Below are 26,654 nucleotides of genomic sequence, written 5' to 3'. Positions count from 1 at the left end.
GCGTGTGTGCTCTAGGCCGGTGCGCGGGGCTCGCGAGCTGGTCGGCAGCCGAGGCGGAGGAGGAGTTGAAGGCGGTGGCCGTGGCTCCCGCCCGCACGGAGAGCCAGTCCACGAAGCCCCCCTCCCACTCCCAGGCGGGCGGGCGGCGGCGGCGGCGGGAGGAGGAGAAGAAGGAGGGAGCGTCTCTGCCGCCGCCTCCTGGTCCCCAACGCCGATCTGCCTCCGCCACCTCCCTCCGCGGCGATCCTCCCTCCACGGTCCTGCCGCGGCCCCCCCTGTAGTCCGAGCTGCCCCGCGCGGAGCCGGAGCCAGCCTCGACAGAGGGAACGGTCGCGGCCTCGCGGCCCGCGCGGGCTGACGAGAGGAGAGCAAGGCACCGCGCGATCCCCGAGGATCCGCACGCCGGGCAGCGCGGCCCGAGCAGCGCGAGGAGCAGCGGGCGGGCGGGCGGCGCCGGGCCCGGGCCGCCCTCGCTCCTGCGCCCCGGCCCCGCCGCCCGCGCCGGGGCGGTCGCCAGCTGAGGAAGGCGCCGCAGTCTCCGGGCCTCGCCGCCCCGCTCGAGTGTCCTCGGCACCGAGGGCTCGCGGGTCCTGAGGGGAGGAGGCGAGCCAGGGGCCGGGCACTGAGCTCTTTGGCGCCCCCACCCCCGTTTTCGGAGCCCTCCACGCTGCGGCCACTGTCCCCTCCGGACCATGGCTGACGACGACGTGCTGTTCGAGGATGTGTACGAGCTGTGCGAGGTGATCGGCAAGTGAGTCTCCACGCGGGGGAGCGGGAGTGTGGGAAAATGCATTTAGTGATGCCCGGGTCCTTCCGCACCCGCACCCACCCGGGTCTGCCCCCTGCCCTTCCTCCCCTCCTCCTCCCCTGTCCTCCTCACCCCGGAGTATTTATAGACGTGTACCTGGACCTCCAGCCGGGCGGGAGTCTGGGGGCTTCTCGGCGATCCGTGGAGGCCGATGAGCCGAGGTCGGCCCCCTTATGAGGCGTGGGGCCGGCTGAAATCTGCTGTCTGCATTTTATCTGACGGTTGCACAGGGACGTGGCAGAACCGATTTTATAGTTGCTTCCTGGGAACAGTTGGGCTTATTGTTACCTTGCGTGTACCACAGACCATTAAAGAAAAGAGCAGCTTGCATTTCATTGCTTCCGTGGAGAGACAGAGAAAGAACGTCCAGGGTCTTAAATTGTGGGGTGTGTGTCTATTGTGCATGGTATTAGATACATGCCTTTGTGTTCACCCCATGCCCGGATTGGAGGGGGTCATTTAAGACGGGGTGCGTTCGGTTTCAGCAAATTCTTCACCTGGTGTAGACCAACGTGGAAAGAGTTGGGGGGTTCCGAATTTTTAATGCCTCGTTATGCAATGACTGTTAAATCAGTGTTCGAGGCTTCCCTCGACTGTTGGGATGGTGGTTAGCGTGGTAGCGCCGTCTGCTTTGAGTCACCGGGCTGGTCCAGAATATAGAACTGACAGTCCAAATGCTCATCCTTTCATCTGTGTTGTATAATTACACTAGGGAAAAGCAGGGAATCAGATTAATCACAGGGCTGATTGAGAATTAAATCTGCAGTTCTTCATCTAATTGTCCATTCCTTAAATCTGTTTTGAATAGTTTCCTTTTCATTCTTGTCAAACAGTATTCCAAGTGCACAATCCTGCTAATTTGCTTGTGAGGGAAATGCTGGCGATCTGAAGTTGATTTCCTAGTTCAGCGTGTATTCTGTGGCTTTAGAAGTTGAGGAGATAAAATTGAAGAGAAATTTTTTGCCTAGTTTTTAAGGATTGGTAGATAGCTACCGTTGAAATATTTTACCTCTTTTTGGAAGTGGTGCTTTATTGTCTATTTTAAGGTCCGCAGTTGGGAAATGAAACCAAGACCTTAGAGCAGTTGGCTCAATCTCTTTTTTAAGTTGTCTGCAGTACTGGATTTCAATTTGTTTAAGTGTGGATAACTCACTAATTTCCTTCCATGTTGAGGTATTACAGTGTTGCCTCACATGGTGAGACTGTGGGTAGAGCTTGCTACATACTTTGCTCAGATCCAATTGATACAAGGACATGTTACTCTTTGCCCCTATTGTTACATGACTAGCTTGTCTACTGGAAGAACAGTATCCAAATGTGCTCTGTTAAGGTGGTTGTGGAAGTGCTCTAGAGCAGAGCAGTCTGTACAGTATTTAATGCGAGCCACGTATGTAATTTTATATATGTAAAATTTGCATGTGTGAATTTTCTAATAGCCACATTAAAAAGATTAAAAGCAAGTAGGTGCAATTAATTTTCACAAAATATTTTCTCTTACCCAGTAGATCCAGACTATATCACATCAACATGTAATCAGTATAGAAATCATTAGTGAGGTATTTTACGTCTTTTCTTTCATAATCTTCAAAATCCAGTGTGTATTTTACACTAACCATACATCTCTGTTCTGATACTAAGCTGAATTTTCATCAGACATACTTGTTCTGTATTTAGGTTTCATAAAATTTGCATTTGCAAAAGTAGGTTCACATACCCAAGTTGTTGCAAACATACCTAAAAGTTTTCTAATAACTGAATTATCTCTTTCTAAATTTAATGTAAATTAATTAAAAAGAAAGAAAATTCAGAATTCAGCTCCTCATTTGGATTAGCCACATTTCAAGTGCTTGTATCCATATGTGAATAGCACAGTTCTAGAAAGACAAATATGTCAAAAAAAAATCTTGGTTTCTTCATTCTTGGCATCCAAGAAGGTAAATAAGGTGTTTCCCAAAAGCCCCCAAATGATTGCGTGGGGGCGGGAGTGGGTACCAAGGGGAATGATGTTTGTTGTGTCTCAGTTATATTTGATTCAAATGAGCCAGCAAAGTCATAATCGGAAAATGTGAGATTAAAATGTTAGTTCTATTGTGATGATGGAATATAGGCATCATTGAATCAATGTTAGTAGCTAGTTCTGATTCCTTGAGATCTGAAAGAGTGATGATGTGATCTCTTTGGATATTGAAAAGAAAAGTGGTCAGCATCACATTAGCACAATCGGTATTCTGCTGACTTATAATTGATAGAATATTTTCAGGAAATGCCTCTGGGAGAACGAGGTTCATCTCCTCTGTTACTTCAGAGCTGCACGAGGAGGGGGAACAAGCTAATTTTGAGGTGATAGGTCCTCTGTGGCTACCTTAACTATTGTGAATGTGAAGCCTTGTTCATATCCTACAAAGCCTGACTTGGTCAGTGCCGATTATGATATGTCGTTCCATGAAATAATGCATTCAAGGTAGGCTTTGTGGCAGAGAACATAATGCTAGTGTTCCTCACCCTGTGTAAAGGTTGGAGGGTTTTCTCTGGTAAATTGTCTCAGCATATATTGATCTGAAAATTGAAATTCACTTGAGATTTTCTTGCAGGGTCTCTGACAGCAGGCATTTAAACTCAGAATTTGTTCAACTCTGGATTTAAACAGAAAGCCCTTGAAGACATTCACTTTGCACAGAAAACCTTCTTGATTGCTATCCAAGTTCTCTGGAATTGTGATTCCTCTTTTATAACTAAATTAGCATCACAAGTTGTGTTTGACCCCTAGGATTTAACAGGTTTAAATTTTCACTGAAGTGCTTTAAAATGGATTTCACCTTTTTACCCATCTGTTGACTACCCACTCAACTCCCCTGCCTCACTACTTACCTGCTCACTCACCCACCCATTATTTTACTGGGAATCAGTTGTCTGATTCATTATGAATATTGGGAGAATGCCCTTCCTTTTTTTTTTTTAATTTAAACTCTTTCCCCCTGTGTTTCTTATTTTTGAAAGTCTTGCAAGTGGTCCTTGAATGCCTATTGTTTCCATGACATTTTCCCATGTAACATCTTTCAAGTGACTGAAACAAACGGTCTATGCTGTCATTGTCCCAAAACTTCTTGTCTTAGCAAATGTAGCAAATTACTGGAAGGGAAAGGTATTATGCAAATACAGGTAATCAGCTAATTTTTATGGTCGTGAGCATTTACTGTATCTTTTGCAAATTGATGGTTTTATAGGCAAGTGCACAATCAGTAATATTACATGAAGGAAATTTTAAAATGATTCATCCAAATTAAAATGTAGAAATGCCTACCTTCATGGTACAGCAGTTTTCTGTGAAAGAGAGTAGCAAAATGTACTGTTTTCACCTTGTGTAGGCTGAATATTTTTGCCTGGGTATTTAGTAACCTGTAACTTCTGACTTTCCTGCTTTGGTAGGACATAAACTAAAATTGGAATGATGCAGTCTGACCCTTGCTCAAGGATGACATACAAGTTTGTGAGGCGTGCTGTATTTGCTTACACCTCAAGAGCACTTATCATATTTAGTTACAGTTTCTTATTTATGAGTCACTCGCCCTAGCTAACAGGGAGCTTCTCGAGGGCAGGAAATATATCTTACATATCTTTCTTTATTATTAACACAAAACCTGCAGTGTAACAGTTGTTCATTAGCTATGGAATGAATTGAGTAGTTTTATAATAAAATCTCATTGAAAGGCAAAATGCGTGTTTATCAACTTTAGAGCAATTATTGTCCCAAAAGGCTGTATTAAAGTAGTAGTTGACCACCTGGCTGCATATTAGACTCACCAGGGGAGCTTTTAAAAAAGATCAATGAGAGGGCCTTGTGTCAGAGCAATGAACTCAGAATCTCTGGGAGAGGGTTCTGGTCATTGGTATTTTTTAAAGGTCTCTAAGTGATTCTAATGTGCAGGTATGATTGAGAGTCACTGGTTTAAAACTTAGGTTATGTACGTAATATTTTGGGACTGGCTTTTCAAAGGCTCACAGTTTTTAAAAAGTGGAATAAATATTTGGGGGGGAGTAAGACCAAAGACCAAAGACCAAAAGACCAAGACATGGGTTTTATTTTCTCTACACTGTGTTTTTGAGCCTTATTGTATTAACAGTTTTGTTTCAGCCTATGTTTGCTGTTGATTTTTTTGGGTCTTTTAAGATTTACATTGATTTATGACACTCATCTAATGCTAACATGGTGATTGTCTGATGCTTGGAACAGCATAGAACAAGGATTGCTTCAATAACAGTTGATGATGGCTGTCTACTATGACGACTTAATTTAATAACAAGGCATCTATCAGTTTAGTATGGATTGTGTTTGCACATACACTCTATTAAAAGGATATGGTTAAGTTGCTTATATACTTTAAATTTCCTACTTGCAATTCCAGTAATGCTGCTTGTCAGAGAATTGAGTTAAATGCAGTGTTTGTGTAAAAACCAGATTAATAATATGCAGAATATATAATTTAGCATAGAGAAAATTCAGCTTTACTAATTTGTCCTAATTACTATGGCTTTCACATATATTGATTGGCCCAGTGATTTGGGTTTCTAGTACCATGGGGTAGGGGTGGGGGGAGGAACAGTGTTACATCATGTTGGAACATCTTTCCCAAGAACTTTAGCAAGACGTGATAGGTAAACTAGTTGTTCATGTTAGGAAATAAAGTCAAGTGAGAGCCTAAAGGAACCAAGAATTTTCCAGAAATGAGATGTTTCATGAAAGAAGTGCTTGATCCGAGGGACAATCATTTAACAAGGGAAAAAGAAACACAATCACCAGAGTGCTGGTGCCCCAGAAAGATCAAGCTGTGGGGGATCAACTGAAGTCCTGCAGAGGAAAAGCATGTTACATGCAGATTCCTCCAGACGGCAGGTGTTATCGGGAGGGGGTAAGCAGTGGTGATCCCTGATGACGGAGTTTGATTCTAAGACCCCTTTGGAGTGAACTGAGCTTCTCAGTTGTGCGTGTGCACAACCTTCTCCGAGTATCTTCATGTCCACTTTCTACAGACTGCTTTAGGACTTTAAGTGTGGTTTGCACATGGTCTTTATAATGTTTCCTGTGGTTTTTCCCTTACCTTCCAAGATGGTGACATATTCTGTGGCCTTGACATGTGCAATTCCCCCCAACCCTCCATTGCTGCCTCGTATCTGCAATGGTTTCACCTGATGAACTATAGCTCCTTAATGTCCCTTATATTGTGTTTCTAGATAGCTCCTTTAAATTGAAAATTCTTTCACCATCCTCAGTGATAGCTCTACTCAGTAAATTAAAGACGCAGGCGTACCTCACTTTTGGAGATGGTGCTTGAATTATTGCATTTTGTAAATGTTTTCACGTTTTAAATCTGGAAGAAATGGTTTAAAGGAACTTTGACATATGTTCACAAGTTAAAAAAAATCTTTTGTAACTTAACATGTCTTTTTCATGAAGGGACAATTATGCCTTCAAATATTAGGCATTTTACATATGTTAGCTCCTTTCATTGTACCCATTTTACAGAAAACACTGAGATTCAGAGGGATCAGTAACTTGCTCAAGATCACATGGGAATCCTACCAGTTCTAAACCCCGTTTATTTCATGCTGCAGTCTGCTGTTGATTCCAGCTGTGAAAATACTGCAGTGGGTGTCCTTAAAGTAAGGCATATGTCTTCATTTCCAGAATTTACTGCAAATTTTAATTGTTCGACATTTTGGTTAAATTTCTTACCTCTTCAGTAGACGTTCCATGCATTCATGCTCAGTCGCTTAATCGTATCTAACTCTGCGACTCCATGGACTGTAGCCCACCTGGCTCCTCTGTTCATGGGATTCTCCAGGCAAGAATGCTGGAGTGGGTTGCCATTTCCTTCTCCAGTGGGTCTTCCTGAACCCAGGGATCTCCTGAATTGGCAGGCAGATCCTTTACCATTGGGCCACATGAGAAGCCCAGAGGTTCGTTGTCTCATCTTATTTCATTTTTCTTTTGTCTTTCTAATGAAATATCAGCGTTTGCCACCAGACTGATAACTTTATGCATTCCTTAGCCATGGCAATATAGAATGTTGACTATCCATCCAAAATATAATTTGTTCGGAACTTTCTCCACCCTTTTTACTCTCCAGTTTTTCCCTTCCGATTCGCCTGCCCCAACAGACAGAATAGTTGATTGATTACTCCTAAGTTGCCAAACCAGAAGTAATGAGGTTTCAGAGATAGGTGTTTGTTGAGAGTGGGGTGGGGTTTTTTCCACAGGGTAGTTATTCCTATATCCTGTGATAAAATATTGAAATTGTTTTCTCTGACTCTGAAAACTGTGTACTGAACCACAGCTGCTGAGTGGTGAGCATCTCCACTCTCTGTCAACACTGAGCACCTAAGTAATCAAGTGACTGAGTTAGTAATCAAGTGCGGGGCAGGTACCTAACCCCAGGCACAAGCTGATGGGGTGGGTGCACAGCTCTCACATTTTGGGTGTATTTTTTAGTTGTCTTTCTACACTGGGAAGATTTTACTTCTGAAGCTAGTTTGACTTAGAGAGTTCATATATGTTTGCAGTTTTAAGACTTAATAATATTCTGTTAACTTTCTTTTTATTAGTATTTATAAAATTATAAAATTTTAAAATATAGATGACACAAAGGTAAATAGTGAATATCTCTCCTTTCTCCCACCATCCATCCATAGCTCTATTCTCCAAAGGTAACCATTGTCCAGGGATCGAACCTGCACTCCCTGCATTGGGAGAGAGCAGTCTTAACCACTGGGCTTCCAAGAAAGTCCCCAGTTTTTGTACATCTTCTGGAAGATTTTTGTTTAAAAACAGAATGGGCTCATATTTGTACATTCTACTGAAATATTCACTTTACATTGTACATAGTATATCTGATGGCCTTTCCATATCCATCTATATATCTATCTAACTAACTAACTCTGTCTTCCCTTAAACTGCAGCCCAGTATTCCTTGATATGGATGGCACTTTGAGTTGAGTGCAGGCCATTTCTAAGTGATCGTAGCTGTAAATACACGGGTGGAGTTTGAATGAGAGGTCTAGAATGATAGTGAAGATTTGGAAATCAACTTTGTGGAAGTTAAACTATGAATGAGTGAGTTCTTGGGGGTTGATGGAACTAGCAGTGGGGTTTTGTGGTTTGGAGTATAACTCATGAAATTAGAAGAATTGGGATAGCTGGATCACAGAAGTCTCAAGGTGGGGCAGATCAATAATATAAAATGCCAATGCACTGACTGAGGACCAAGAATAGGCTTGTCTATAACAGAGGCTATTTAAAGCATTTATCAAAATAAATATTAATATGATGCTTAATATTCCATTCCTCATGTGACTGAAAAGCAAGATTCTGACTTCATTTCTGTGGATGTTGGTACCATTATACTGTCTTTCTGTGAATCTATGTCAACAACATAGTTGCTGCTGCTGCTGCTAAGTCGATTCAGTTGTGTCTGACTCTGTGCGACCCCATAGACGGCACGAGAATCCCCCGTCCCTGGAATTCTCCAGGCAAGAACACTGGAGTGGGTTGCCATTTCCTTCTCCAATGCATGAAAGTGGAAAGTGAAAGTGAAGTCACTCAGTCGTGTCCAACTCTTAGCGACCCCAAAGACTGCAGCCTACCAGGCTCCTCCGTCCATGGGATTTTCCAGGCAAGAGTACTGGAGTGGGCTGCCACTGCCTTCTCCACAACATAGTTAGGGTTAAAAAAAAAAGTACATTTCTTTTTCACTTTACTTGTGTTTTGCAGATTCTGATGGCTGGCTTTTAGGTAAAACCATTTTTTTCCCTAAGGTTAGGTCTTTTTGATTCCCAAGCTTGGTGCCTAACTTGAATTAAATGGGCCCCTTTTAATGAAATGACAAAGTAAATTTTAGACACTTTAAGTTCAAACCATTGTTCTCGTATTAAATTCTTCATCTATAGGGAACTGAATTCTTCCATGCCTCAAGGTTTTTGGTCCCAGTTGGATAATTGTAATACTCTCCTCCCATTTTACACCCCTCTTACCCCCATCCCACCAACTAAATTCATTTGTTGGCCTTTTTTGAGTTGTCCACATCCATTCACATCAAGAAAGGATTACTTTATGATACTTAAGCCAGTTTCTTTGTATCTAAGTGCATATTGTTGCAATTCAACTTCTTGATTCTGTTACACATTCTTTTCTTTTTTATTTCTTTTGATACATTTTTTTACTTTGTTACCATTGTTTTGAATATTTGAATCATTTACAGATAAGAATGCTGATTGTATCCTCTCTCAGTGTAGTTTAATAACACAAAATATTATACATTGACTGTATCACAGGCTTCTAATTCTAACCCTGAGTTCAGAGTATTTTGGTATATTCAAATCTAGGATGGATTTAACCCTATGAAGATTTTAATGTTTTATGAAAACAATGTTACTAATTCAGTTACAGAGGTCTCTGGCCCTGGCTATCATGTGCAGATTACCATTGTAACATTACTACCTTATAAAACTGATAAGAAACATCATATCCTTCCTGCTTACCCTTATCTATTTTCCCCCAAACATATGGATCAACAGTGCTTTGAAGACTGTAAGGCAGCCCCCTAAGATCTGATCTGGTAACCTTCGGATACATTATCACCATTTTCTCCTTTATTTATAAAGGAATGATAGCTGCTTCATGAGCCATTTGCATGGATTAGTGATTGTGAAGTGCAGCATAAGTATTTTTTATTTCTAGAATGTCTCTGAGATACTCAAATTACTTTTGGCAGCTATGTAGATAAGTTTCAACAATTTCCAAATGTGCACTTTCTCAGTGCTAAACACAGGCTCTATTACATAAATAATACGGTGAAATGAACATTCTTTTCTACCATGTGTGTAAAATTTAGTGGTGCTAACATTCGTTCATTTTTTCATTTAGGCATTCATTTCTAGCTGTGTGACCCTGAGCAAGTTAGTTAAGCTCTCTGAGCCTCAGTTTCTTTATATGTTAAATGAGAGTGATAACATGGACCTTGCAGGGGTGTTGTGCTGATTGAGTAAAAGAGTAGAGGAATACAGGTAGGGAAAATTAAATAAATCTTAAAGTTCTTAAGATCAGGGACTTCCCTGATAGCTCAGTTGGTAAAGAATCTGCCTGCAGTACAGGAGACCCTGGTTCAATTCCTGGGTTGGGAAGATCTGCTGGGGAAGGGACAGGCTACCCACTACAGTACTCTTGGGTTTCCCTTGTGGCTCAGCTGGTAAAGAATCTGCCTGAAATGTGGGAGCCCTGGGTTCGATCCCTGGATTGGGACGATCCCCTGGAGAAGGGAAAGGCTACCCACTCTAGAATTCTGGCCTGGAGAATTCCATGGACTGTATAGTCCATGGGGTCACAAAGAGTTGGACACGACTTAGCGACTTTCACTTTAAAGTTCTTAAAAATGTTCACTTTGTTTTATTTTTTAATTAATATTTCTTATATTTTTGAGAGCAGTTTTAGGTTCACAGCTCCTATTTTAGTGACACTGGTAACATAAATATTCAAACAATAAGTAAAAAACTAAATTCTACAGGGACAACTTCAGGAATTTGTTGTTGTCCCCAGATCCTATGGTTTGAGTGCTCATTATGCACTGGACATGGTGTTAAATTCTTTAATTCTTTATATTTTTCTAATATGACCTTGGCCACAACCCTTCCTTTTGAGGCAGTCACCCCTCCTCCCCATTTTACAGATAAGGAAACTGAGAAATAAGGAGATTAGTAACTTACCCTGGACAAAGTGGCAATAATAAGTGGCAACGTGGGGATTTGCACCTTAGTATATGTGACCTGGGCTTTCCAGGTGGCTCAGTGGTAAAGAATCTGCCTGCCAATGCAGGAGACTCGGGTTCAATCCCTGAATCAAGAAGATCCCCTGGAGAAGGAAATGGCCACCCACTCCAGTATTGCCTGGAAAAATTCCATGGACAGAGGAACATGGTGGGCTACAGTCCATGGGGTCTCAAAAGAGTCGGACACAACTTAGTGACTAAACAACAACATACGCGACCTGAGTGCCTGCTCTTTAGTAATGTTACACTGCTTCTCATTTAGTATAAGCAGAGACTGGTTGTCTTTTAAGAGGTATTCCAAAATATAAGCCTCTAATATTCTGATTTTAGGTGTTTTAGCAGATTACTAGAATGCCTGTTTTTGAGTAACAGCTGTATAGGGGTATAATTCACATACCATCCAGTTCACCCATTTAAGGTGTACAATTCAGCGGGTTTTCGTGTAGCCACAGGGCTGTGCATGGTGACCATAATACATTTCTGAACATTTTCATCACCCCCTAAAGGAACTCTGTATACTTTAATTCTTACTCCTCATCCCTCCCTACCCTAGGTAATCATTAATCTGCTTTCTGTCTCTACGGATGTGCTTATGCTGGACATTTCATGCAAATGGAATCATACAATATATTATAGCCTTTTGTGACTGGCTTCTTTTTCTACGCATAAGGTTTTCAAGGTTTATCCCTGTTGTAGATGTTATCAGCACTTCATTCCTTTTATAAGGCCCAATAGTATTCTATCCTGTGGCTTGACCACATTTGTTGATCTTTTTGTCAATTAATGACAAATTAATTCATTTGGGTGGTATTCATCTTTTGGCTATTATAATTAATCCTGCTATGGACATTCATGTGCAAGTTTTGTTTTTATTTCTCTTAGGTATATACTTAGAAGTGGAATTGCTGGGTCAAATGGTAACTGTCTTTGACTTTTTAAGGAATGCCAAACTGTTTTCCAAAGTGTACCATTTTACATTCCCACCAGTGGTCTATGAGGGTTAGAATGCTTTCTAATCAGGTGAGTACTATCAGAGTTTGCCTACAGAGTCTGTTTGACACTGTGACATAAAGCAAATTTTACGGGTTGTTGGTCAAGCTTTTATCTCGTGGACATGTTTATACTGATCTTCAACAATTTTAGATATTTGTAGACCAAGGGTTGGCAAACTATGTGTAAACTACCAGATAGTAAATATTTTAAGCTTGACGAGCCACACATCTGTCACAGCTACTTAGACTCTGACATTGTAATGTGAAGACAACCATGGGAAAACAAATTAGTGTGGCTGTGTTCCAGTGAAACTTTATTTACAAAAATAGGTGGTGGGCTAGATTTGGCCCTGGGCTTTAGTTTGCTGATCCTGTTATAGATTAAAAATGAAGCTGGAGCTGACTGTCCAGTTCCCAGTCTTGTTTACCTTCAAGGTTGGTGAATAGTCTGAATAGCCCCATAGTAGTAGGTTGTTTCTACAAAATATAAAGATATTGAGACTGGTCCACTGAAATATTTTCACTGTTAAATGGAGAAATACTATACGTTTAGGTGGTTGTGTGTGTGTGTGTGTGTGTGTGTGTGTGTGTGTGTGTGTGTGTGTGTTTGTTGCTTTTGGATTCTCTTTTTGACCCTAAGCTAAAGGGGAAGAAACTCATTAACATTCTTATTGTCTGACTGGAGACAGAATAAATGTGGAGTGCCTGAAAACATTTGTTTCCTTCATTCTTATTGCCCATGGCATGGATGAAAGCAGAGTTGAGAACATACTAGAAATTGACAGAAATGGAATATTTGAAAAAAAAAATAGCTTTAAAAAAATTAGGGGGAACAACACTCACTAAATCTCCATCCCTAATTGGAGAGTTATGATGTACCAACGATGTATATTTTATGACTTCACCAAGAGCCCTTGCTAGAGTCATTGTTTGTTTTTTTTTTTTAGTATAAATTTATTTATTTTAATTGGAGGCTAATTACTTTATAATATTGTATTGGTTTTGCCATACATCAACATGAATCTACCACAGGTTTACGTAGTATAAATAAAACTTCAAAATTCTCTTTTGTATCTGAAATCCATTTTGCACAATGTATTTTGAGGTAGTAGACATATACTATTTAGAGTGCTTTGTGGCTTAAAATAAAACTGTCATTGTATCTTTGGTACATAGGAAAGATAGTATTCTTTGAGCTTATAGATTTACATCAATCGTTTGCAAGACTGTTCTAGATTATAATTTTTGTAGTGTTGAGAAAAGCTCCAAAGATTATGTTAAAAGAGGGAGTTTTGTAGCAACTTCTGTCTTTGCATTTGGACATTTGACAGATGAATTAATTGTTCATTATGTGAAATTTCAAAACTGAGACAAGGAGAATCCCAGAGTATATATTTAGGAAACAGCCATATATAGGATTTATGGATATTGTAGTGTTCTTTTATGTAACCTCCCCAGATTTTATTATGGCAGCAGTGTCCACATCTTAATCACAAACAAAATGAGGTGGAAAGATTCTGAAGCTGTATTCTCTGATGTGATTGGGCACCAAATCTAAATTACCTACATTTACAGAAGAGCATTTCATCTACTAGGTCATGTTAACATTGTCAAGTAGAAGAATGATCATGTTGAAATCTATTTAGACCACTTACTTTGATGAAAATACTTCTTAGGTTGGCTTCAGAGAACAGTAAAAGGCATCTCTTCCTATGATAATTTGTGGACAGTATTACTTATATTGCATTATTCAGGCTGGAAGTTTTTGCTGAATTCCATCTGAGCCATTAGTTCAGAAGCAGAATGGTGAGCTTTTATGTTGAACCTTTACTGGTCTCCTTAGGCTTAATATTGTCTTAACTGGATCTTTGTCCCAGCAGTAGTATCTGGCACTGGATTTGAGATTATCTTTTTCATATTTTTTCTTTAATTTAGTCACTTGTAAAATAATTAGATACTTGTAAAACAAACAAGAGGGCATTTTCACTAAGGACTTTCTTTAATTATATTTCATGTAAATTAAAAAAAAATCGTTACTGGAATATGCAGATCACAGGTTAAAGTGACAATGTAATTATCTCACATTATAATCAACATGTGCAATACTTTTAAAAGCATGCCAATAAGAATGGAAAAAAACCCTCTACTGACCATCCATATTGTAGATTATATTCCTTTCCTTGGTTTTCTTTTTAAAAGCATTTCCCTCTTAAAATGGATGTAAAAATAATTTGTGTTAGTATCTGTTCAAATGAATACATGATCACTGTTGCAGAAAGAGCCTGGGAATAGAATATGGAGGGGGAGATTCTAGGCTTGCTGCTCTATTTTTTTATTATCTCCATTAATAGTATTTCTCCCATTGCTGAGTGTTTCTCTTATACTGCTGGGAAGGGATCACCACACTTCTATAATCTATGACCTGCTTACACTAAAGGTCAAGCATGTTTTAAATTGTGATCTGATTAAAGTTCAGGCTTCTTGGTTAGATTTGCTGGGATGGCTTCAGAATTAGCCCCATAAATGTGAATATGGACTTGAAGATCTTATTAGAGTGACCCTTTTCCCCATGAAGATACATTCATAGACATAGTCCTGCAAAGCCATGTACAAGTTGGATTTGATAAGTGCAGATCAGAACTTGCTAGGAAAAGTAGTATTTTAAGGAAAGAATTTTAGTTGTGACACATCAGCATTTGGTTTCATTATCTTGTAAAATAGGGGTGAAAGTGAAAGTTGCTCTGCTGCTGCTGCTGCTAAGTCGCTTCAGTCGTGTCCAACTCTGTGCGACCCCGTAGACAGCAGCCTACCAGGCTCCTCCGTCCTTGGGATTCTCCAGGCAAGAACGCTGGAGTGGGTTGCCATTTCCTTCTCCAATGCATGAAAGTGAAAAGTGAAAGTGAAGTCGCTCAGTCGTGTCTGACTCTTGGCGACCCCAAAGACTGCAGCCTACCAGGCTCCTCCGTCCATGGGAGTTTCCAAGCAAGAGTACTGGAGTGGGGTGCCATTGCATTCTCCGAAAGTCGCTCAGTCATGTCCAACTCTTTGCAACCCCATGGACTGTACAGTCCATGGAGTTCTCCAGGCCAGAATACTGGAGTGGGTAGCTTTCCCTTCTCCAGGGGATCATCCCAACCCAGGGATCGAACTCAGGTCTCCCGCATTGCAGGCAGATTCTTTACCATCTGAGCCCCAAGGGAAGCAAAAGAAGGATAGTGAAGGCTGTATTTGAACTACCTCATTTGATCCTTATGAACACAAAATGACATAATTTTTCAAATATCTTAAACTATCTTAAATACATTATTTTGCAATGAAGCACTTCTAATTAGAAGTGGGCTTTGTTAAGTATATTTTGATTTTGCAAGATTCATTTACCATTGTCTGTAAAACTGATTTGATTTCTTATTTGATTTCTGGAGCTTTATAGGACTGGGGACATGTTGGGTGAAAAATGTTGAATAAAGAGATATGAGGAAGACTTGTGTGTATTTCACTGATGGGGTAATATTTACATGGAGGTCAGTGAAGGAAAAATCCTGCCTAGTGTGTTTCTCCTTGCTTTTCTTTAAATGAATTTTATTTGAGCTTTGAAGTTTGGAACTCACTACAAGTGGCAGAATTTTGTAGTCAATCTGGTGTGAACTTTGGCAGCTACTTAAAATGTTGAACTTCCTATTTAGTAGTGAAGTATAGAGCAGTGGTTCTCCAGGGTGGACTTCATCCTCACCAGCAGAGCAGTATCACCTGGGGATTTGTTAGAAATGCAGATTCTCAGGCCCCAGTCCTATAGATCAGAAGCTCTAGGGGGTGGGACCCAGCAATTTCCTTTTTAACAGTTCTTTAAGGGATGCTGAGGCCCATTAAAATTAGAGAAGCATTGATTTAGAACTGTAGATCAGAGCTCAATAAACTATGGCCCAAGGGCCAAGTCTGCCCACTGTCTGTTTTTGTAAATAAAGTTTTTCTGGAGTACAGCCACACTCATTCATTTAAATAATGTCTGTGACTGCTTTCACACTACAAGGGCAGAGTTGAGTAGTTGCAGCAGAGACCATATGGTCCACAAAGCCTAAAACATTTACTTTCTGACCCTTAACACAAAAAGTTTGCTGATCCCAGCCCAAGTTGAAGCCTTAGTATTGATTTCTTTCCCATAATAACTGAACTACAAATATCTGAAATCAATAGGTAAACACCTATTTTTTTTCCCTTTACTCCTGCCCATTGCTCTCTCTGATGTCAAATTATTGCTCAGTGACTAGAGACTTGTGAATAAAACTAATATACTACTGTGCCCTTTCCTTCTATGTTTGATAATAGTGGTAGCCTGTTTAACAATTCTGTGACATTTCCTCACTGATTTTTGCACTGGGTGTCCTTGGTTTTGCTGTACTCCAGTGTAACCGAACTTAGTGATCTATTATATATTATAGTCTTCATTTCTCCCAATTTTTGCTGCCTTTTTACTACCCCAAGAAAAAAAAATCACTTTGTGACTGCGAAGTTTAGGAATTCACTGGAGCTGTTTGGTGTACTCTAAGCCATTGAAACAGCATCATTCCATTTGGAAAATTTTTATCCTTGGCCTGGAGTGCTTTAGTCACTTGTACTTCACAAGGATGTTTATGAACACACAGATAATGAATACTGTGGGTAATCTTAGGATGTTTACTGGATGAGTTTTTGTTAGCCTTCCCATAACCAAGGATGGTTATTTCTATCCTTAGCTGGAATATCACCTCAATATTCTTGCACCCTCCCTCAATAATCTTTTGTACTTGCTCTCAGGCTTTAAGGTAACTGGTGGTCAGTATCATATAAAATCCACGAACTGAACTTCAGTGTTGTTCTTATCTATGCACTTGGAGTCCTTCTCTCTACCCACACCACTGAAGGAAGTGGGGGTGGAGGGAGGCCTTCTCCTAGTCTCCATTAGTTCTCTTAGTAAGATTGGGCAAAAGTGTCGTTTTTGCAGCTGTAACTCCCTGGTTGTACATGACTGATGTTTTAAATTAGGAAACACGACTTGGCCAAATGATACTGAGCTGTATTACTGGTGAGTTTGTTGGGCCCATGATTTCTTTCAGTCAACTCGGGTTGACTACTTTGGTAGGAGAGGCTGGGTAAGACACAGGAAATCGTGAGCTTAAGACTGAAAATGGTCGAGTTAGACCTTTCATTTTAGGCTGTGCCAGTCAAGTTAATTCATACCATTTGCCCTGCTTACTCATCCTGGAGGTGAGGTACAGGGAGAGAAGGTCAGACAGAGGCAAGCCCTCAAAGTGTGGCTACTTGGTTCTGTTGTCAGAAGCAACCTGTGTACTGGAGAACTTGAGCTTTACTGTTTTGTACAATATAGTGTGGAAATGCAGTGTTTTAAGAACTAAATTGTTATTTATAGCGGTGAATAAAATGTGAACTCTGTAAGAGGGAGCAGTGTTCTGCAGCCTTATTGTCCCAGTCAGCACAGTAGCCACCCACACGAATCATCTGAACAGCCTCATCGTTTCTGTTTTATCTACCTGAAAATAGGGGTCAGGGGTGGGTAGTGGTGAAAGATTGGGGAATCATGGCACACTTCAGGCAAAAGAAGTGCTCTGGTGACTGGCTGTGTTCTCCTTTGTCTGGGAGTCTGGGACGGCCCTGTGGAGCTGGAGGTAAGCTTTAATAGTTCCTTTTTATTCCTCGGCAGCTGGTGGTGCCTGGGAGCTGGGTGCTACTTCCCTAGAAGCAGCTACGATAGATGAGTTCTGCCAAATGCGTGGATTTTAAGCCATTTGAAAAGCTATAATGTTCAGACTAAGAATTTCTTAGTAGGCAGAGAGTGTCATTTAAGGGTACTTCTGCTGCAAAGATAAGGTTCATTATGAAATAGACACTGCAACAAGGCATCCATGTGACAGAAACTTATTGGAGCTTGTGTACTTTTCAAACCACATATTTCTTTAATATATCTTTTCAGCTTCATTAGGTCAGGATTCATGGCTGTTATAGCTGCTGCTGTCTCTCTACAGCTAGGACAGCATCTGGCACACGGTCAGTTTTCATCATATAGTTGTTGAGCCAATTCAGAGCAGGGGGGGTATAGATAAACACATGAAAAAAGATAAAATCTGACCCATAATGCATAAAGTCGGGAGTTCAGATTTTCATTTAGTGCTAGTATTTTGCTGCTTCAAAAACCATCTAATTCTCATCATGTCCCTGTGAGATAGGTTAGCAGATACAGAATTGTACAGTATATGCTGAACATAATGATGGAATCCTGAATAACACTTAGCATCCCTATTGAGAACTGTCAGATCATTGTTACAATTAAACTAAAGGAAGAAAAGACATTTCTAAGGTTGAAATGGAATGGAGAATTTTATGGTGAGTACAGTTACTAAGATCTGTCTTACCAGATCTGTCTAAAAAGGTGTCCTCATTTGTAAAATGGAGACAGTAGAATCTACCTCATAGATTTGTTTTAATGACTAAATGAGACCATGGCTATAAAGCACGGTTCCTGGCACCTTGTAAGCGCTCAATAAACATGAGTTGCTTTCATCATCAACAAAAAGTTTTGAGAGCCAAGCTCTGTGCCTAGTACATCCTCCTTCCAGGTGTTGCACAAATTTCCTTTGCCTCTCTCCTTGCTGCCTCACTCCTTATTCCATCTGGAGCATCCAGAGTGAGGTATGAAGCTGGGTTGCACTTCCAGTCACTTAGCCCATCCCCACCTGACCTTGAGCAAAGGTAAGGGGCCAGAGGTAATCCTGGCCATCTTCCTAATACTCTAGCCACTGACCAGACATGGCTATTCAATGTTAAATGAAATTTAAAATTCATTAAACAGATATTTCTCCAAAGAAGATTTACAAATGGCCCATAAACATGAAAAGGTGCTTAGCATCATTAGTCATTAGGGAAGTGCAAATCAAGACCACAATGAGATATCAGTTAACACACACCAGGATGGCTGGAGTCTGAAAGACAGACAATAACAAATGTTGGTGAGGTGGTGTAGAAATCGGATCTTTCATACTTTGCTGATGGAAATGTAAAATGGTGCAGCCACTGTGGAAAACACCCTGCAGTTCTTCAGAGAGTTATAGTTTCTACAACCTATCAATTCCACTCCTAGATACATACCCAGCAAAATTGGGAACATATATTCACACAAAACACTTGTAGAGCAATGTCCATAGCAGCATTATTCATAATAGCCAAAAAGTGGAAACAACCCAGATGGCCATTGACTGATGAATAGATAAACAAAATGTACTTGTACACAGTGGAGTATTATTAGGCCATAAAAGAAATAAGAAATGAAGTGCTAATATGTGCTACCACGAGGATGAACCTTGAAAACATTACACTAAGTGAAAGAAACCAGATGGAAAAGACCACATATTGTATGATTTCATTTATATGAGATGTTCAGAACTGGCAAATTTATTGAGACAGAAACTAGATTAGTGGTTGCCAGAGGCTAAGGGGGAAGGAGAGGATGGGGAGTGATGGCTAATGGGGGTAGAATTTCTTTCTGAGATTATTAAAATGTTCTGGAATTAGATAATTAGATAAGCACTATGCTTGCTGATCTGGAGAAGGCAATGGCATCCCACTCCAGTACTCTTGCCTGGAAAATCCCATGGACGGAGGAGCCTGGTGGGCTGTAGTCCATGGGGTCGCTAAAAGTCGGACACGACTAAGCGACTTCACTTTCACTTTCATGCATTGGAGAAGGAAATGGCAACCCATTCCAGTGTTCTTGCCTGGAGAATCCCAGGGACAGGGAAGCCTGGTGAGCTGCCATCTATGGGGTCGCACAGAGTCGGACACGACTGAAGCAACTTAGCAGCAGCAGCAGCATGCTTGCTGATCGAGATATAGCTTTGTGAATATACTAGAAAACAGTGAATTGTATACTTTAAAAGGGTGAACTTTATGATATGTGAATTGTATCTTCCTCATCTTGTCTGTTTTTTCTGATTTTCTTTTCCCGTTTCTTAGTCTTGGTATCTGTCTTTCATGTTAGAGGTAGCCCTCCAACAAATAGTTGAGCAGGTTTTGCTTCTATTATGGAAAACTTGATTGGAAAGTCAGTGGACATGAATGGGGCTTGTTGACTGGGTTTCTCTGATTGGGGGAGGCCAGGATATTTATGAGGAACTAACTGTGAGGTGTTTTTTTTTTTCCTTAAGCCAGTCAGTTTTTCTTCCTAGGACTCCGTGAATCTCTTGTGGGAGGGAATTTGAGGGTAATAACGTCGAATCTAGTATTCAGAAGCCCAGTCTGGAAAGGGCTGGATCTTTCACCCTTGGCTGTGCAGATGTTTACCTACCCCTTGTTTGTGGTAGAGCATCCCATTCTGTTCTCAGTTATGACTGGTGTTCCTGAGTTCAACCTTTCCAGAAAGTCTTCTGCTGTGTGGAGAAAAGGCAATTACCTGATCCTCTGGTTGAGGAGAAAGAATCTGAGAGTCTTACTGCTCTTTTAAAGGATTTCCTCTTCGCTCCCCACCACCGCCCCCCCTTCTTAAAAGTAAATTCCTATTTCCTTCAGATGTCCCTGGAAACTTCACTTCTTGAACTTTTACCTTCTGCTTTTCCAAGGCCCTCAGGAATGAACTGGCTTACTTGCTTCAGTTTAGGTGCCCTTACTGGAGGTACTTGGCAGAAGGAAGAAATATACAGCTAAGTTAGTTGCCTTTTTTCAAACTGTTTTCATCTAAAATTTTGTAGACCTCTCTCTCTGTGTCAGATTCTCTCCCACTTTCTTTATCTTGTTTTATATCTTTCCTAATTATTCACTCTCATGGCTTCTGAAGGGAGATTGATAAATGTTTATATTCAATCAACTGTGTTTAATCTAAAGCCCCTCCCTCCATCAAAACTCTCTTTCTTAGCTTTCTAATTACTTCTTGGTTATCTGGCTCCATGATTAGAATATGAGCTTCTCCGAGGCAGAAACCAGGGATTTTATATCTCTAGCACTACATAATGTCTTGAGTATGGTAGGGTTATTAAATGCATGGACTTTGAATGTGTGCCCCAATCCGTGGCTTCAAATTTCAGGCAGTTTACCAGTCTGCCTTGGGTTTTACTTTCTTCTTGTATAGAAATTCAAGTGAAACAGTGAAATCCTTCTGATAGAAAAGTTAAGAAGCTCTCCTCTTTTCCTTGTGTGTGTGTTGTGTGTTAGTTGCTCTGTCGTGTCCAATTCTTTTGTGACCCCATGGACTGTAGCCCGCCAGGCTCCTTTGTCTATGGGATTCTCCAGGCAAGAATGAAGAAAGTGAAAGTGAAGTCGCTCAGTCGTGTCGGACTCTTTGTGACCCCATGGGCTGTAGCCCACCAGGCTCCTCCGTCCATGGGATTCTCCAGGCAAGAATACTGGAGTGGGGTGCCATTTCCTCCTCCAGGGGATCTTCCCGACCCAGGGATTGAACCCGCATCTTGTGTGTCTCTTGCACTATAGGTGGATTCTTTACCCCCTGAACCATCAGGGAAGCCTTTGTTCTATCTTTCTTTGATCCTTGCTAATTCCTTATCCTTATCCATCTTATCCAATCACTTCATGGCAAATAGATGGGGAAACAATGGAAACAGTGAGAGACTTTATTTTTGGGGGCTCCAAAATCACTGCAGATGGTAACTGCAGCCATGAAATTAAAAGACACTTGCTCCTTGGAAGAAAAGCTATGATCAACCTAGACAGCATATTAAAAAGCAGAGACATTACTTTGCCAACAAAGGTCCGTCTAGTCAAAGCTGTGGTTTTTCCAGTAGTCATGTATGGATGTGAGAGTTGGACCATAAAGAAAGCTGAGCGCTGAAGAATTGATGCTTTTAAACAGTGGTGTTGGAGAAGACTCTTGAGAGTCCTTTGAACTGCAAGGAGATCCACCCAGTCCATCCTAAAGGAAATCAGTCCTGAATATTCATTGGAAGGATGCTGAAGCTGAAACTCCAATACTTTGGCCACCTGATGCAAAGAACTGACTCACTAGAAAAGACCCTGATTCTGGGAAAGATTAAAGGCAGGAGGAGAAGGGGATGACAGAGGATGAGATGGTTGGATGGCATCACTGACTCGATGGACATGAGTTTGAGTAAACTCTGGGAGTTGGTGATGGACAGAGAGGCCTGGTGTGCTGCAGTCCATGGGGTCACAGAGTCAAACCCAACTGAGTGACTGAGCTGAACTGAATTCCTTATCCACAGTACATCAAATGCAGGGCCTTACATTTGTCCAGCCTTCCAGAACCCCAAGAATATGTCAGAGCTTTAAGCCCCCTGTGGCTGTCTCATTCCCCTGAGCTCCCTTTTGTGTCTTGGACTGAGGTCTTGTTTGCCCCAACCATTATTGCAGCTTTAGGCAGCTGTGATGTTTGTTTGCTAATAATCCCTATTGTTTTCGACAATGCTACAGGCCTGGAGCTTTCCCTTGGAGCTCCAAATCGGCTCAACTCCACAGTGTCAGTGTCCACAGAGCTATAAAGCCACAGAATTGTAGTGGGGATAATGAAAGCAGCTCCCAGTTAAAATGCCAGAGATACTGCCTGTCTTACCTAGGATTGTTAGTACCTGCTGTCGGAATATATTTTTAATACCCATTTATAGTTTGATAGCTTTTCATTTAGTATAAGTACTTCTTCATGTCCTTGATAATTCATTATAAATAATTTCTGATGGCTGTGTATCATCTCATCGTTTGGATGGCTCATAATTTATTTGATAATTCCCCTGTTGTTGGACTTCAGATAATTACTTGTTTAATTTGTTTCCCTTTCCCCAAGGGCTCTAAACTCAAAAGAGGGCTGGGACTGTTTTGTTGACTATTTCATCTTCAGTGCCTGACAGTAATTTTTGTTGAAAGGTTTTTCTCAAATTTTAAAATATTATAATAAATAACACTTTGAAGGGTGTCTTACTGCCAAAGCTTTAATACCCCACTCACACCTATGGATAGATCAACTAAACAGAAAATTAACAAGGAAACACAAACTTTAAACGATACAATAGACCAGTTAGACCTAATTGATATCTATAGGACATTTCATCGCAAAAATGTTATTTCATTGAACTGTTTCATCTTTTTGATAACCAATGAAAGTATTCAATTTCCTCATGCTTGATTTTTTTGTTTTCTTTCTATAAATTGGCCATTTAGGTTTTTTCTCCATTTTCCTATTAGTTACCTAATGTTTTTCCTGCTAATTTAGCTAAACTTTATCAAACGTGTTAACCTATTACCATTGTCTTTCAGATATTTTTCAAGTTATTTTTCACTCTGTTTCTGATGCGTTTTGATCTGTGGAAACTGACAGTCATACAGAAGGGGGGTCTTTATTTGGTGTGATTAGCTCTCATTGCTGGTCTGCTTAATAGGAAGGGGTATCCTAAAAAAAGTTTATGTATCTTCAACATTAAAGCTTCAGAATACACATTAAATAGCTAATCCTTTTATCTTGGGCTGCTTTTCTTTGAATATGAGTCTAATTGATTAAAAATCTGCTATATATTTCTTTTTTTTACATCTCATCCAAAATTCATCATCAGTGATTTCTAGTTTTAGTTTCTTTAAAGTGGAGTGATACCTTAATGAGCTGTAATTGTTGCAGAATCCTTTCAGGTATTTAAAAATCCACTCCTCCACCCCCACCCCCCACTCCCCCCAGGTCTTTAGCAGGCTTGTCACCCATGTTAAATTCAACATCACCTTTATCTGGGCTTCCCTGGTGGCTCAGAGGTTAAAACGTCTCCCTGGAATGAGGGAGACCTGGGTTCAATCCCTGGGTCGGGAAGATCCCCTGGAGGAGGAAATGGCATCCCACTCCAGTATTCTTGCCTGGAGAATCCCATGGAGGGAGGAGCCTGGTGGGCTACAGTCCATGGGGTCGCAAAGAGTAGGACACAACTGAGCGACTTCACTTCACCTTTATCTGGTTTTTCTAGCCAGTTCCCCTCTTTTTGCACTCACATCCGATAGATGTGACTTATAATTAAGAATTACAGTAACAGGCACACAACTAGCATAAAGAAGAACACATTTGGAAACAAACATAAATAACTCCTGGTAAGTAGGCAATTTGTAGAGCTCATAGGCAGGTGTACCACACAGTAGCCTGTTAGCCTTGAGCAGTCACTGTGCTGTAGGCATTCTTTAGGTTTCTACATGGGTTGACAGGGGCTGGCGGGCGGGGCAGGTGGTGGATGGGGGAATGGGTAAATCTGTGAAATTGGTCATGTGGAGGTTGATTAGGAGAGCTTCTAATCATAGTCCAACTCTGTCAGTCCTTCCCTTTGTTATTTCTGTAACTGTTTGGATGCTTAGAAAGTCCTTCCCTTCCTGGGAGTCATGTGGTAATTCACCTACATCTCTCTCTTGATTTGATTTATCTCTTACATTTAACTCTTTGATGTATCTGAAATTTATTTTATTTTTCGGTATGAAGTTAAGATCTAAATAGATTTTTTTTTGTAGTCCTCAAGTAATGTGCCGGTGTTGCTAGTATAACAGGTGCTGTCTTAAAAGTTACTGATCAAAAGTGTCATTTCTGGTTAACAACTGCTCTAGTCTTGGGAGTGGATGGTCAGTGTAGTCCTTGGGTTGCAGCAGGGCATGTAGTGAATAGATATTTTACAGACACACACACACCAAGAAATGGGTATTTGCCAAGAAACCCCTTTTAGAACCCCGGGCCTGCCCCAAATGGTGATTTGAAGGGGCACCTGGTTTCTATTTGGATAATAGTGAATTAAAGTAGTTTATTAAGCAGCTTAATAATCATAAACAGTTAATAGCTAGTTTATTAATAAAAGGTATACCAACAAGGACGGAATTAAGCAAAGTTCTACAGATACTGTCAAATTCAAAATTGTGATTTGTCCCCATCTATTTTACCAATTTCTGTGGAGAAATTCCCTATAATAATCCCTTAGTCCTTTGAATTATGGTTGTTTCTTGTAAGTCTTTCTCTGGAATAAGTTGACCTCTCTCAGTGCAATTATTGCTTTTTCCTGGGCCATAGCATTAGGTTAGTTAGTGAAATACTGCATCTAATACAATTTAAGGCTGTGAACAGTTTATAAGTATTATATGGAAAATATGGGATTAATATTAAACTGTTACGAAGCAAATGTTACTAGTGGTAATTTTTACTATACAGTGGTGTTTATGCTGGTTTTACATTTAAAAATTTTTTCTCTTTAAAGGACCACTATATGAATTTTACTTTCAAAATATTATTGTTTGGTTTGATAGGTTCTATTTAATCTTCCCAGCATTTATTTGTATTATAAGTCACTCCAGAGTGAATCATCAGCATTGTATTAAAGCAGCCAACCAACCAACAACCACCCAACAGGGGAGATGTGTTTCAGTTGGAGGGCCTTACTCTCTAAGTTGTTTCCTTCCCTTGCTCTGGGAAGTACCATCTGCAAGCTCTTTTCCCCTCTCCCAGTTTAGGATATGGGAATTCTCACTAGAAAGCAGCACAGAGCACATGCAGCAAGTGTCCCCAAGTTTTTCAAACCATCTGGAGCTACCTGTGGCTGTTGTGTAGTCTCAAACTTCAGATGGCTTTATGATCTATTGGCAGATGGCTAAATTGGAATCATTGTGTCAGAGTTTTATTTTTCCATTCCAGGATAGAAAAGTGAAATGGGAAATAAGACACTGAAGATTGTGATATTTTCTGTGAATTTGAGAAATACTGACATTTTTCAGATAGAAGAATATGACTAGATACTAATGTTACTGCTTTGGATTTTCTATCTTTTGAGTTACATTTCTTCACCTAGGATTAGCTGTGGAAAAGTGGTATTTGTAATGAATTGATGATTTCAGTAGATATGATTTCGTTTTCGGTGCCTTCAGAGACATGGCTTAAACTAATTAGAAAGATATCACTACTTTGTGTAAGTCTCAAAAAGACTGTTGTTAAGCTTTCAATTCAATATTTGCTGATCCTGCTGTGCCTGATACCTGAAAATAAAAAGTCTTATGATTTACTGAAAAGAATAAAATGGCCCTGACCTCAATCACTCCCTTGTATCCACATACCATGTATTGCTTACTGTGCCCTTTGAATCCAAGGTGATTCCTCGACTTGGTACATTAAGCTTTGATGTTTCACTCTCTGTCTGTTTAGGGCATGTGTAGACTATTTAAATGCACTTATCTTGGAAATGTACAGATGTATCATACCCCGTTTTATTTGCTTAGATAGCACTAAGACTTCAGAAGTATTAAATATTTGAGTATTTGGTTAGGAATTTGGCATTTACACACACCCACACAACGTATGGACTGAGCTAGCCCAGAAAAAGATGAAGGTCTCCTGGGCAGAAGCCGGGCCAGATTGGAGGTGGAATTTATGAGAACCTGGTTTGGGACATACTTATGATGAAAAATTTGCCCTCTGCCATAATCCATTCAGGCTGCTGTAACAAAAACACCATAAACTAGGTGGTTTAAACAACAGACATTTATTTCTCACTGTTCTGGAAGCTGGGAAATTCAAGGTCAAGGTGCTGGCAGATTCAGTGTTTGATTGAGAGCCTGCTCCCTGTGGTCTTCTTCTTGCTGTGTTCTCACATGACAGAACAGGGGAGAGAGCTCTCTGGGGTTTTCTTTATAAGGGAACTAATCCCATTCATGACCACTCCACCCTCATGACCGAAGGTGAAGGTGAAGTCGCTCAGTCGTGTCCAACTCTTTGCAACCCCGTGGACTGTAGCCCACCAGGCTTCTCTGTCCATGGGATTCTCCAGGCAAGAATACTGGAGTGGGTTACCATTTCCTTCTCCAGGGGATCTTCCCGACCCAGGAATTGAACCCAGGTCTCCCGCGTTGGAGGCAGACGCTTTAACCTCTGAGCCACTAGGGAAGCCCCCTCATGACCTAATCGCCTCCCAAAGGCTCTACTTCCAAATGTCATCACATTGGGGATTAGGTTTCAACATAACAATTTTAGGGGAACACAAACATTCAGTCTATAGCATTCTGATTTCTCTTCCATGTAGGTGATCTTGAAGATCATGC

The 26,654-nt window shown here is 40.7% G+C and overlaps 1 protein-coding gene across 14 annotated transcripts in view; it reads left to right on the top strand.

Moving 5' to 3' along the window:
• The first annotated feature begins 493 nt into the window (after positions 1 to 493).
• The window catches only part of CASK (calcium/calmodulin dependent serine protein kinase), a 377,764-nt gene continuing 351,603 nt past the window's right edge, over positions 494 to 26,654 (top strand). For 7 of the 14 annotated variants that reach the window (XM_027534519.1, XM_027534517.1, XM_027534510.1 and 4 more), the window contains exon 1: positions 495 to 751. In XM_027534519.1, coding sequence (XP_027390320.1) covers positions 693 to 751 — 59 coding nt within the window. In that variant the 5' untranslated portion in view covers positions 495 to 692. Of the gene's footprint in view, positions 752 to 26,654 lie in introns of all 14 variants that reach the window. The other 7 variants (XM_027534512.1, XM_027534509.1, XM_027534508.1 and 4 more) reach the window with 3 other exon arrangements.

The sequence above is a fragment of the Bos indicus x Bos taurus genome, chromosome X (genome assembly GCF_003369695.1).
Source record: "Bos indicus x Bos taurus breed Angus x Brahman F1 hybrid chromosome X, Bos_hybrid_MaternalHap_v2.0, whole genome shotgun sequence".
Lineage (NCBI taxonomy): Eukaryota > Metazoa > Chordata > Mammalia > Artiodactyla > Bovidae > Bos > Bos indicus x Bos taurus.
The sequence above is the reverse complement of the archived record's forward strand: the minus strand, read 5'-3'. Positions and strand labels throughout refer to the sequence as shown.